We start from the raw sequence: 13,640 nt of genomic DNA, 5'->3' as shown, positions 1-13,640 counted from the left end.
TGAAATTGAAACCATGTTGTCACCACCTTTTATCTAGTTTATTTAGCCAATTTTCCGAACTCTTGTAGTAAACAAAACAGTGCAGTTGGGTAAAAATTCTTTATACCATATCCATATCTCAGTTTATTAATTAAGTCTCCCAAACGAAGTTTGGGAAGACTTATTGTTTTTGCTCAGTTCTTATTATTATTATTATTCTTCTTCTTCTTCTTCTTCTTCTTCTTCTTCTTCTTCTTCTTCCGCCGCTTTTAAATTTGAACTTGTCCGCACCTGTTCTCCAAAACCACTTGTCGGATTAACTTAGGGTTTCATAATATGTTAGACTAACATGTCTAGTGGTGCAATCAGGGTTTTGTTTTTGCAATGGGGTTTATAAAGGGGTACTTTGAGGGGCAAAAAGGAAAGAGGGTTTTACTATAGAACCCTATGGGATTTTATTTTTTAAAATTTTCAAATGATTATAAATTGAAAACCGTTCGTGATAGACACAAACTTTTTAATTGAAAATGTTCTAAATGATAAAGCCCATTAAATGAAATACAGGGTTAGTCCCCAGGGGTCACCCCCACCCCCTGCCATTTAAGAAAGTTCTAATACCTTGTAAGTGGTCAAGATCCCCACCCCTAAACCATATATATTCTGGTTTGTCATGCTAAGATGGTTTGAATAATATACAGGGTTAGTCCCCAGGGGTCATCCCCACCCCCTGTCATTTGAGAAAGTTCTAATATCTTGTCAATGGTCGAGATCCCCACCCCTAAACCATATATATTCTGGTTTGTCATGATAAAGCACATCAAATGTAATACAGGGTTAGTCCCCAGGGGTCACCCCCACCCCCTGCCATTTAAGAAAGTTCTAATATCTTCTAAGTTGTCAAGATCCCCACCCCTAAACCATATATATTCTGGTTTGTCATGCTGAGATGGTTTGAATGATATACAGGGTAAGTCCCCAGGGGTCATCCCGACCCCCTGCCATTTGAGAAAGTTCTAATATCTTGTAAATGGTCGAGATCCCCACCCCTAAACCATATATATTCTGGTTTGTCATGATAAAGCACATCAAATGTTATACAGGGTTAGTCCCCAGCGGTCACCCCCACCCCTTGCCATTTGAGAAAGTTCTAATATCTTGTAAATGGTCGAGATCCCCACCCCTAAACCATATATATTCTGGTTTGTCATGACAAAGCACATCAAATGAAATACAGGGTTAGTCTCCAGGGGTCACCCCCACCCCCTGCCATTTAAGAAAGTTCTAATATCTTGTAAATGGTCGAGATCCCCACCCCTAAACCATACATATTCTGGTTTGTCTTGATAAAGCACATCAAATGTTATACAGGGTAAGTCCCCAGGGGTCACCCCCACCCCCTGCCATTTAAGAAAGTTCTAATATCTGCTAAGTGGTCAAGATCCCCACCCCTAAACCATATATATTCTGGTTTGTCATGCTGAGATGGTTTGAATGATATACAGGGTAGGTCCCCAGGGGTCATCCCGACCCCCTGCCATTTGAGAAAGTTCTAATATCTTGTAAATGGTCGAGATCCCCACCCCTAAACCATATATATTCTGGTTTGTCATGATAAAGCACATCAAATGTTATACAGCGTTAGTCCCCAGCGGTCACCCCCACCCCTTGCCATTTGAGAAAGTTCTAATATCTTGTAAATGGTCGAGATCCCCACCCCTAAACCATATATATTCTGGTTTGTCATGATAAAGCACATCAAATGAAATACAGGGTTAGTCTCCAGGGGTCACCCCCACCCCCTGCCATTTAAGAAAGTTCTAATATCTTCTAAGTGGTCAAGATCCCCACCCCCTAAACCATATATGTTCTGGTTTGTCATGCGAAGATGGTTTGAATGATAGACAGGGTTAGTCCCATGGGGTCATCCCGACCCCCTGCCATTTGAGAAAGTTCTAATATCTTGTAAATGGTTGAGATCCCCACCCCTAAACCATATATATTCCTATTTGTCATGTCTCGAACATTTGAATGACGTATACGGTCAGTCCCCAGGGGTTCCCCCCACCCCCAATGTTCTAATATCTTGTAAATGGTTGAGATCGCCACCCCTAAACCATATATATTCCTGTTCGTCATGTAATGAACATTTGAATGACGTATAGGGCCAGTCCCCAGGGGTTCCTCCCCACCCCCAATATTCTAGTATCTTGTAAATGGTTGAGATCCCCACCCCTAAACCATATATATTCTGGTTTGTCATGCCAAGATGATTTGAATGATATACAAGGTTAGTCCCCAGGCATCACTAATGCATATAACTTTACTGGACCAAACCAATTTTCACTGGACGTTGCCCAATGTCAGGCGACCCTGGGAATTACGAATTATGGGAGCTTCGTTTGGGAGACTTCGTAACAGCATCCTGTTACAATCATTTCTTGTTATATACAGCCAGATATTAATGTTGCATAATGATGTGCATGTGTTTAGCAATACGTGTTAATAAAACCATTTTATTTTTAAAATACACAAGTTGCAGAAAGTAGTGCAAGGCATATGAGTTTACTGCCTCATTGGTTATGTCCTACATCTTTTATTTATCATACTCTTGCAACATCAATAAGTTACTTACTAGATATAAGCTGTGTCCCATCAGGAGTGGCCTTACAAATGAGGTTGTATTAGTGTTTGATTTGTTATTTCCTGTTCGGGACATATTTGAAAGTCTTTCTTTTATTACAGATGATTGTGAGAGATGAAACCATCCAAAAGTTAAATTCTGAAATTGGAAAGTTGAAAGCAAAACATCAAGATAAATTAACAGAAATCCAGAAAACAAGTGAAACCGTAAAGAAACTTCAAGATGCTTTGACCAGGACTCATGTTGATTTAGATAAAATAAAGAAGCAGTCTGACGAAGAAGTAAGTACAGTTATCTTACTGGTTTGAACATTAGATATGTGCAGATGAAATTGTAACAACAGTATCGAGAATCTATAAAACTGTATACTTGTATCTATTGCTTACTTACATTCTTATATTATTCCTAATATAAAGTATACATACAATGACTTACTATAATTAATTGATATGTAGACTGCAATATAAAAGAAAGTGCATATGTGCACTCCTTTGTATAAATTAAAATCAATGAGCATGAAATAGGATTAAATAGTATTTAAAGTGTTAATATTAGATTGAAGAACTTAAATAAGTGTATATTAAATTTCAATTATCTTAACATAGTTAAAACCATAAGCTTAAGTTATATAAATCACAGTTAACATGTCTTGATTTATTGACATGGATGAAGTAGACATCATGGATTTTGGTAATTTTCAGGTGAGAAGGAGAGATGGAACTATCAAACAGTTACAAGAAGATTTGATGGAGTCCCAGGCACAATATAGCTCCTGTTACAATGAGGTTAGTATTTTCTTTCATTTCTAACTGATGGATTAGGCACACACAGGTTTTACAAATACATGTATATTGAAATAAGGGGATGTGGTATGATTGCCAATGAGAACAATTATTGACCAGGGTTCAAATGACTGGGATGTTAGCAATTGTAGGTCACTGTACAGCCATGCACATGTGCTTTTTTACTTTCAGTGTGTATTATCTTATTCAATTACATGTATATGGACCTGAAATTCTTGCTATGTTTTATCCAAACTTTTATTGAACCTTTTCCCAGTGTTGTCACATAGAAAGACAATTTAATTGCTAATCCCACCCTGAGCAAAGAAATCATTGTATCATCACACAGTATACCATTTTGCATTCATCTAATATTTGTGGTAACTTCCTATGTAGACAGTTGAGATTTACTGGGGAAATTCAAGCAATTTCTAAGCAAGATTGTTTATAATTTCAGATGGTGAAGGCAGAAGATGACATACAGAATCTGAAGGCTGAGAATTCTCAGTTAAATAATAATAATCAACAGAGTGGTCAGGAGTGTGGTCATCTCACAGAACAGGTCAATCAGATGGAGTTAGAACTTACTATATCACAGGAAAAACACAGGACATGTCAGAAAGAGGTAAACTAACTCGTCAAAGAAACCGCAGGAGGATAATTGTGATGGGAGTTGTTAAAAATTCAGAAAATGATAAAAGTGAAGAATTTTCATTTATTGGGATATGTTGAAATTACCATGTTTTTCCACACTCCTTAAGTGGTTTGATTGGATGTAGTGAAATTTACCATAGGACAGTATACCTTGTCCAGATTTAAATTTGGCAATGGAGAATTTTAGTTTGAAAAAAATAATGAAAAACAGTGGGTTTAACCTGTATGCATAAGCACACATCATCTTGGATTTTACTGATTTTCAAAATGAAAATTAAGTAATGAGGATGTGATTAAAAGAATTTAGGTTTGAATAAATGGATTTTCCAGTCAGAGGTCATTTAAGTTTACAGCCATTTCATTCAATCCCTATTTTTATATCCCACTGAGGGGCATTATGTTTTTTGGTCTGCGTCCGTTCGCCCATCCGCCTGTCCCGCTTCAGGTTAAAGTTTTTGGTTAAATTTTTTATGAAGTTGAAGTCCTATCAACTTGAAACTTGGTACACATGTTCCCTATGATATGATCTTTCTAATTTTAATGCCGAAAAATTAGAGTTTTGACCGCAATTTCACGGTCCAATGAACATAAAAAATGATAGTGTGAGTGGGGCATCTGTGTACTATGGACACATTCTTGTTTCCCTGTTATTTAAGTAAAATTGTTGTTGCGAAGCTCTCTTAATTTCATAATTAAAGTTACACAATAGTTACATGTTTTTCAGGTTGCCAGCAGAGATCAAGTGATCCTGAAGTTACAGTCAGACTTGGACACATCCCAAGAAAAATATACTGGTTGTATGGAAGAGGTAAGCCATTAAATTTCTTTTTGAAAATCTCAGATTGGTGCATTTAATAATTTATTAAAGAAATTAAGATGGGTTGGTAGAGCACTTTCCATTTAAAGAGATGATGAATTCATCTGAAAAATATATTTTAGGGCTAAACATCAGTTTAACATTTTAAGAAGGAGACAATAATGACCGGCAATATTAATTTGATTTATGATGCAGTAGTAAAAGTTGTATAACTCTCTAATCTAAGACATTTACTGTTAATTCAGATATTTTGCCAGCATTAATTGTATGCCCTGGAATCACAATAATTGATCTTACTTTTTGTTCTTTGTTCAACATATGCAATAATAAATGCATCAAAAAATTTCTGAACTTAGTTATCATTATGATGACTAGTACTGTTAATTTGTCGAAATGTAGAGCTTGATACATGTTGTTTTTTCCAATAGTTGAACATTAGAGAAGATGAAGTAATCAGATTGAATAACAAAATCAAAGAATACCAACAAGAAATGAGGAATCTAAATGCCAGAATTGATGAAGATGAACAGAGGGTAAAGCTTTATAATTTTGATATATTCTGAAATCATTGATGTTTTAAAGCAAACGGAAAGCTCAGTTGGTGTTTTGCAATGAGGAGCCACTTGGGAAGAAATGTTATTGTCTAGTTTTGTTTAAATATTTGAATTAATTGTCACATGGCAACATATTTTGAATACTTGTGTAGATTATGATAAAGGGAATCAGTTTCCAATGCTAAACTTCATAAGAAATGATATTGATTTTAAATATATAAATTGTGGAAACATAATTTATAGTCTATTCTAGGCTTTGTGGAAACATAATTATAGTCTATTCTAAAAAAGTAATCTATTTCTGAACCACAAAAATGAGATGCCAGAATGCAAATATTGTAGAACACATATATGAAAAATTAGAATGTTTGTTCCTGGCTTAAAGAAAATTTACTGATAAACAGAACTAAACAGTATAAATAAAATATTACAGCTATCAAGTGATGGTAAAACAATCCAGAATCTACAACATGATCAAGAAATCCAGCTCTCTGAGGTAGGAATTATCTTCAGTTATTATATATTTCAGTTCAAATAGATATAGATAAGATTGAACCAGTATTTAAGGACAAACATTCTTCTAAACATTTGCAGCGGAAAAGGGCAATTTAACAAATACAAGTAATTCATTTTTTGATTTCATGAATGTATGAATAGACAGAAAAGAACAGATTGGTAGTATGTATTTTTTGTTAAATATTTAAATACTTTATTGATTTATTGATGATTTTAGTTTCAAAGACCCGTACAGAAGATGATTAAACACATCCCCTCCTTAATGATTTTTTCTCTTCAAGTATTTATTGCCAAAAATTTAATTGTTTTTGACATTTTCTTTTTTTTTTCACATGGTTTTATTTTCAAGAAAAATCACAGCTAATTATGGCAACAAGACCTTGCAACTATCTGAGTCTTAAGAAAGTTTTTGGTCTTTTTCTTTCTTAGAATAGTGAAACAAGCATATAAATGACAAAGACTGAACAGATTTTTCTGTTTGATGTAGGGACCATTTCAAAAGACACAAAGGACCAGAACTTATCTCAGTCATATTGTCATCTTTCCCTATACCAAAGATGATAGCTTTTGTTAAACTATTTACAGTATACGCCTTATTATTATTTTGGGGACTTATTTATATATTATATATCCATGTTATGTTTTGAAATAAAAAAATTTTGGAGGATATTTATTTTTTCTTTGAATTTACGACGAAAAACATTTAAAAAAAATCAAATTTATACATTGAGACACCCTCATCCTGTTTCTTAACCAGGATAAGTTAACATTATAGATTGATTAATTGTTGTCTACTTGATGTTTATTGGCATATATGTCATGCTTATTCAGGATGAAAACAACTAAACAACAATATACCAGTTCGGTATGTCTTGAAAGTTTGACCTCTGTGAAATAGGGTTGGAAATTTGGACTCACTGAAAAAAGGGTATGGTGGGAAGGGTTTAAAATATTGCCTTGCAAGAGGTCACATATATAAATCTCGAAGAGTTATTGTAAGATTTCTTTTACATACAAAGAGTGTGGTACTCTCAACATGAGACTTTAAGATCTTTGATTCCCATTCCAACTGGACAAACTTTAAAGACACATATCAACATCTTATAATATCAATAACCATAAAATTTTGTGAAGATGATTTAAAAGGGCAAATTCATATTAATCAACATACCAGTTTAACGTATAAGTAAACACCAGAAATGTTTGTAACAGAGTTGTTTAGATGTTTTAAGTAGTTCAAAATGACTTTGATGTTTTCTGGTACTTTGTGAAATTGACAAACAGGTAACTCTTTAACAGCTCTCTTATCTGCATGAGGCAGGGAATGAGAATGTTAGCTTAGAGTTGTCTCCCTGGAAATCCTGGTAATACACCAAGGCTTTTTATAATTTCTGTTTTGCATGAGGTTTTCTGTTTTATTTTTGGTTTGGTTGGTGAAATTTTGATTTGATTTTAGGGATATTGCTGAAAGGATATCTGTTTCAAAATTTTAATTTGATTTTTAGAGATATTTTAGAGAGATATCTTTTTAAAAAAAAATTAAATAGAGGACATAATACATCATAGCATGAAAAGAGGTTTATTTTGAAGTTCAAAAGCATGGAATTCTAATTTCAGAGTATAACTTCACTTGCTTAAGGGCATACGATACAGTAGCAGGGGCAGATAATAACGTTTTCAAAACTTTTCGTGTTGTTTTCGCGACGTTGTTAATCAGAACGTTGTAATTTCGCGATGTTTCTAATAAGAACGATTACATTTGGCGACGTCGCTTTAGATGTAGTCACATTTGCGGAAAATCCACTGACGTCATAATCCCGATTGCGCGAAATTGAAAAAAATACCTGCAATGAAAATCGGCCAAATCACGAGAATTGTTATATTTATTCATTAATAAGGAAGTCAACAATATTAACTTCGAATGGGAAAAAAATCAAATCCACATTCTTAACTTTGTATGTCTGTTATTTCATATAGGAAATGAATAAGAGATAAGAAAAACATAAGACGTCGATGAGAGAAAAACCCAACTACACAAAAAAAAAACCAAAACAATAAGTAATTTATATAGTAACTTCACCATTTGGCTCACAAAAAAAATGTAATAAATAATGACAACGCATCTTACTGTTCCTGACTTTGAAAAGGTACAATAAAGAGTTTAACGACATTTTTAGGATTTAACCCGTGGAATATATATGTGTATGAAGAAGAACTGTCAGTTAAAATGACACAGTTATAAGCCCCGTATTATAGCCCAAAAACAAAAACGCACCCGTTGATGTGCTAAGCATATCCTCTATGTACATATTGAGAGAGAAAAATCGGCACACAGGAATTAGGTATTTGACAGACCAGAGTTGCAACTCATTGATGTTAAGTTACTGAACAATACGAAGTCTTTTTGTAAAGAAGTTTCTCAGATAAGAAACAAAATATTTGTTGGACCGGACAAACAATGTGGTTGCACTCACTCCTAGATTGAAGGTAAAATACAGACAAGTAATTCAATGATTATATGTACCGTAATAAAAAAAAATACCCTGAAGACAAGCTTTGGTAACTTATCTATTGATACAGAATCATTAAATTTCATGCTCTTATATCGACTGCTGTATGAAATGTTATACTAGTACTACACTGTAATGGACTAAGCTGACCCGATTTAATGTGGGTATGATTTTGTGTTCATGTAATGCCTATAGAGTAGGTCGTTAGTTTTCTTGTTTGAATTATTTCACATTTTCATGTCGGGGCTTTTTAAAGCTGACTATACGGTGTGGCTTTTTTTTTCTTTTTTTTTTGTGTTGAAGGCCGTAGGGTTACCTTTAATAGCGTTTATCTTCGTCATTTGAACTATGGTTGATAGTTGTCTCTTTTGCAATCTTACCAAATGTCCTTATTTTTATATCATCCCCCTTACTTTATAATTGTTGCACATTTTGTAATGTCGGGGCCTTTTGAACAATTAAAACTATGTTCAAGCTGTGTTGTCTACATGAATTGTATGACTAATGTCGGACATGCAGAGATGCAAATTAATTTTTTTATTATATATATCTGTTTTGTTTCCGAACATGTCTTTTCTAAAAGTAATTTACTAGAATCCTTTTTCTATCCAAGTTTCGTAACAATTCATAAAGGTTTGGCAAATATGATGCTATTTACGAGGAGCCAGCTTTATTAATTTTCATGATTAATATCATTGGTTTAAAAAAAAACACCTTGGCTCTACCACTGAAATTGACAACGTAGTAGTGAACGGCGGGAAAGATTTCACGACGTTGTTGCGAATAAAACTTATTCCAACGTAGTTTGGCGCCTTATTGGCAAACGTCCCGTTTGCCAATAAAAATTAAGGTTTATTGCTTTTATTGAAAAAACAAGCACATGGACCCCCAGTTTTTTCTTTTGCAATCAATCAAGTTCTGTTTCAAGAACGCTCCGCCAAAATTTTAAGAAAAAATCAACGATAGAATTTTTTCTGCACTTCTGTGTAGACGCAAAAATATTTTCATCTTCTTTATTAAGTCTCCCAAACGAAGTTTGGGAAGACTTATTGTTTTTGCTCAGTTCTTATTATTATTATTATTATTCTTCTTCTTCTTCTTCTTCTTCTTCTTCTTCTTCTTCTTCTTCTTCTTCTTCTTCTTCTTCTTCTTCTTCTTCTTCTTCTTCTTCTTCTTCCGCCGCTTTTAAATTTGAACTTGTCCGCACCCGTTCTCCAAAACCGCTTGTCGGATTAACTTAGGGTTTCGCAATATGTTAGACTAACATGTCTAGTGGTGCAATCAGGGTTTTGTTTTTGCAATGGGGTTTATAAAGGGGTACTTTGAGGGGCAAAAAGAAAAGAGGGTTTTACTATAGAACCCTATGGGATTTTATTTTTTAAAATTTTCAAATGATTATAAATTGAAAACCGTTCGTAATAGACACAAACTTTTTAATTGAAAATGTTCTAAATGATGAAGCCCATTAAATGAAATACAGGGTTAGTCCCCAGGGGTCACCCCCACCCCCTGCCATTTAAGAAAGTTCTAATACCTTGTAAGTGGTCAAGATCCCCACCCCTAAACCATATATATTTTGGTTTGTCATGCTAAGATGGTTTGAATGATATACAGGGTTAGTCCCCAGGGGTCATCCCCACCCCCTGTCATTTGAGAAAGTTCATATATCTTGTAAATGGTCGAGATCCCCACCCCTAAACCATATATATTCTGGTTTGTCATGATAAAGTACATCAAATGTAATACAGGGTTAGTCCCCAGGGGTCACCCCCACCCCCTGCCATTTAAGAAAGTTCTAATATCTTCTAAGTTGTCAAGATCCCCACCCCTAAACCATATATATTCTGGTTTGTCATGCTAAGATGGTTTGAATGATATACAGGGTTAGTCCCCAGGGGTCATCCCAACCCCCTGCCATTTTAGAAAGTTCTAATATCTTGTAAATGGTCGAGATCCCCACCCCTAAACCATATATATTCTGGTTTGTCATGATAAAGCACATCAAATGTTATATAGGGTAAGTCCCCAGGGGTCACCCCCACCCCCTGCCATTTAAGAAAGTTCTAATATCTTCTGAGTGGTCAAGATCCCCACCCCTAAACCATATATATTCTGGTTTGTCATGCTGAGATGGTTTGAATGATATACAGGGTAAGTCCCCAGGGGTCATCCCGACCCCCTGCCATTTGAGAAAGTTCTAATATCTTGTAAATGGTCGAGATCCCCACCCCTAAACCATATATATTCTGGTTTGTCATGATAAAGCACATCAAATGTTATACAGGGTTAGTCCCCAGCGGTCACCCCCACCCCTTGCCATTTGAGAAAGTTCTAATATCTTGTAAATGGTCGAGATCCCCACCCCTAAACCATATATATTCTGGTTTGTCATGATAAAGCACATCAAATGAAATACAGGGTTAGTCTCCAGGGGTCACCCCCACCCCCTGCCATTTAAGAAAGTTCTAATATCTTCTAAGTGGTCAAGATCCCCACCCCTAAACCATATATATTCTGGTTTGTCATGCGAAGATGGTTTGAATGATAGACAGGGTTAGTCCCCAGGGGTCATCCCGACCCCCTGCCATTTGAGAAAGTTCTAATATCTTTTAAATGGTTGAGATCCCTACCCCTAAACCATATATATTCCTATTTGTCATGATAAAGTACATCAAATGTAATACAGGGTTAGTCCCCAGGGGTCACCCCCACCCCCTGCCATTTAAGAAAGTTCTAATATCTTCTAAGTTGTCAAGATCCCCACCCCTAAACCATATATATTCTGGTTTGTCATGCTAAGATGGTTTGAATGATATACAGGGTTAGTCCCCAGGGGTCATCCCGACCCCCTGCCATTTTAGAAAGTTCTAATATCTTGTAAATGGTCGAGATCCCCACCCCTAAACCATATATATTCTGGTTTGTCATGATAAAGCACATCAGATGTTATACAGGGTAAGTCCCCAGGGGTCACCCCCTCCCCCTGCCATTTAAGAAAGTTCTAATATCTTCTAAGTGGTCAAGATCCCCACCCCTAAACCATATATATTCTGGTTTGTCATGCTGAGATGGTTTGAATGATATACAGGGTAAGTCCCCAGGGGTCATCCCGACCCCCTGCCATTTGAGAAAGTTCTAATATCTTGTAAATGGTCGAGATCCCCACCCCTAAACCATATATTTTCTGGTTTGTCATGATAAAGCACATCAAATGTTATACAGGGTTAGTCCCCAGCGGTCACCCCCACCCCTTGCCATTTGAGAAAGTTCTAATATCTTGTAAATGGTCGAGATCCCCACCCCTAAACCATATATATTCTGGTTTGTCATGCCAAGATGATTTGAATGATATACAAGGTTAGTCCCCAGGCATCACTAATGCATATAACTTTACTGGACCAAACCAATTTTCACTGGATGTTGCCCAATGTCAGGCGACCCTGGGAATTACGAATTATGGGAGCTTCGTTTGGGAGACTTCGTAACAGCATCCTGTTACAATCATTTCTTGTTTCACTTGTATTAAAAGAATTTAGGATATAATTATTTATTTCAACCGTTAACTTGTTACAGCATGCTGATGCCATGGATCAAGGGAACATTTTACAAAAAACCCGGTTAAATTATGACTGTTCGTTCAAAAGTATTGGTACTTTCCTTAAAAGTCCTGATTTTTGAAATTTCAGGGTTTTTCCTTCAAATATGCAAATTTCGAACCAAATTATCTCAAAAAGTAAGTCATGAAGGTATATTTTTCTTTGCATATTTCAAAAGTACACATCGAAATTGACCTACCAAAATTTCAAGAAAAAATCAACGAGGGATCTCTACTGTATCGTATGCCCTTAATTCAGTTTTTTTACTAATTTCAGTTTAGAATGATTGTGTTTTGCATTTTTGAAAAAATATCATGTCATTGAGTTTAGAACAGTGCAGTTGAAAAATAAATAATCTTGATTGCTGATTGTGAGGAAAGAAATAAATGTTTAATTCAGTTTATACAGATTTCTGTAATTGTATTGCAATGAATTTAAAAGTCCTCAAGCTTTTGGTGTGCAATGTATTTGCTTTTCATCAGTTTTCTCATAATGTACATTGCAAATAAAAATATACTTGATAGAAAGTCATAGATATTCTTAAAATTTCTCAATTTTCTGAACTTTTATATCTCATAATGTCCATTTATAACACTGAAGTTGTCTTTGATCATTAAAATGTTGCCACTTTTATTTAGTCCACCCATAAATGTAATCAAAATTTGATAAAATTTAGAAATAACGATTCTGAAAATAGGTATTTTCCTATAAAGTATAAGTTGAACTTTATTTAAATGTAAATGTTAATAGTTAAAAATGTATATTTACTATTTGGGTATAAATATATTCCTAAAATTTAATTACAAAATTGGACTGTTTCAGGTTAAAAATTATATGAGAACTATTGAGCAACTGAAAACAGACTTGCAAATGGCAAGAAACAGTCATGGCCAGGATGTCAATAGAATGCAACAAGATTTGGACATGTCTCGAGATGAGGTCAATATCACAAAGAGTGAGTTGAAGGAAACACAAGTCCAGGTTCTGGAACAGAAGGCCAGTATTGCAGCTCTTAATGATGAGCTAGAGAGATTACAAAGGATACAGTCAGATACTGCTCAGGAGGTGGGTACCTGTAGCTTAAAGCTGTGTTGACTTAAGATAAAGGAGTAGGGCCACGAAGGGTTAAAAACGGCCCTGTCCCAGAAATTGACGAAATTACTGCAGAAGGATCACTAACTAGTGTAGTTCATAAAACGATAACCAATAGACTTGTAACTGTGTTTGTATAATTTTCCAGGGCGTCAGAAAAGACCAAGGTACAATGGTATTTTAGCCGTTTGCGCGTAACCTTAAAATTGTTTTCATTAACGTTCTAGTAACTTTATAATCATTTTACCACAAGAATTCTTTTACAAAATATTTCTTGAATCTCGTCCATATATCTTGTTTTTTTTTAACTCTATTAACAGAAACTTACTCATATTAAGGTTTAAGCTGCACATAAGCGCTTCAATTAAATTTTGTATAAGTGGCCCGAATACTCGTTTTCTGTATTGATATAATTTCACAAAAGAGAAGTTGCAGAGACTATGTAAACAAAGATAATTCTATAGCATAGATTAAATTAAAAGTCATAAAGGATTTTAAA

At 34.9% G+C, this 13,640-nt stretch overlaps 1 protein-coding gene across 21 annotated transcripts in view; it reads left to right on the top strand.

Annotated features, from left to right (window-relative positions):
- The window catches only part of LOC127703151 (early endosome antigen 1-like), a 93,570-nt gene that overhangs the window by 49,279 nt on the left and 30,651 nt on the right, over window positions 1–13,640 (top strand). For all 21 annotated transcript variants that reach the window (XM_052207658.1, XM_052207661.1, XM_052207664.1 and 18 more), the window contains 7 exons: window positions 2,722–2,901; window positions 3,322–3,405; window positions 3,860–4,027; window positions 4,781–4,864; window positions 5,302–5,406; window positions 5,861–5,923; window positions 12,872–13,114. In XM_052207658.1, the coding sequence (XP_052063618.1) occupies window positions 2,722–2,901; window positions 3,322–3,405; window positions 3,860–4,027; window positions 4,781–4,864; window positions 5,302–5,406; window positions 5,861–5,923; window positions 12,872–13,114 (927 nt within the window). The remainder of the gene's footprint in view (window positions 1–2,721; window positions 2,902–3,321; window positions 3,406–3,859; window positions 4,028–4,780; window positions 4,865–5,301; window positions 5,407–5,860; window positions 5,924–12,871; window positions 13,115–13,640) is intronic.

This window comes from Mytilus californianus, unplaced genomic scaffold (genome assembly GCF_021869535.1).
Source record: "Mytilus californianus isolate M0D057914Y unplaced genomic scaffold, xbMytCali1.0.p SCAF_5, whole genome shotgun sequence".
Lineage (NCBI taxonomy): Eukaryota > Metazoa > Mollusca > Bivalvia > Mytilida > Mytilidae > Mytilus > Mytilus californianus.
This window is presented reverse-complemented; position numbering and strand designations above follow the sequence as displayed.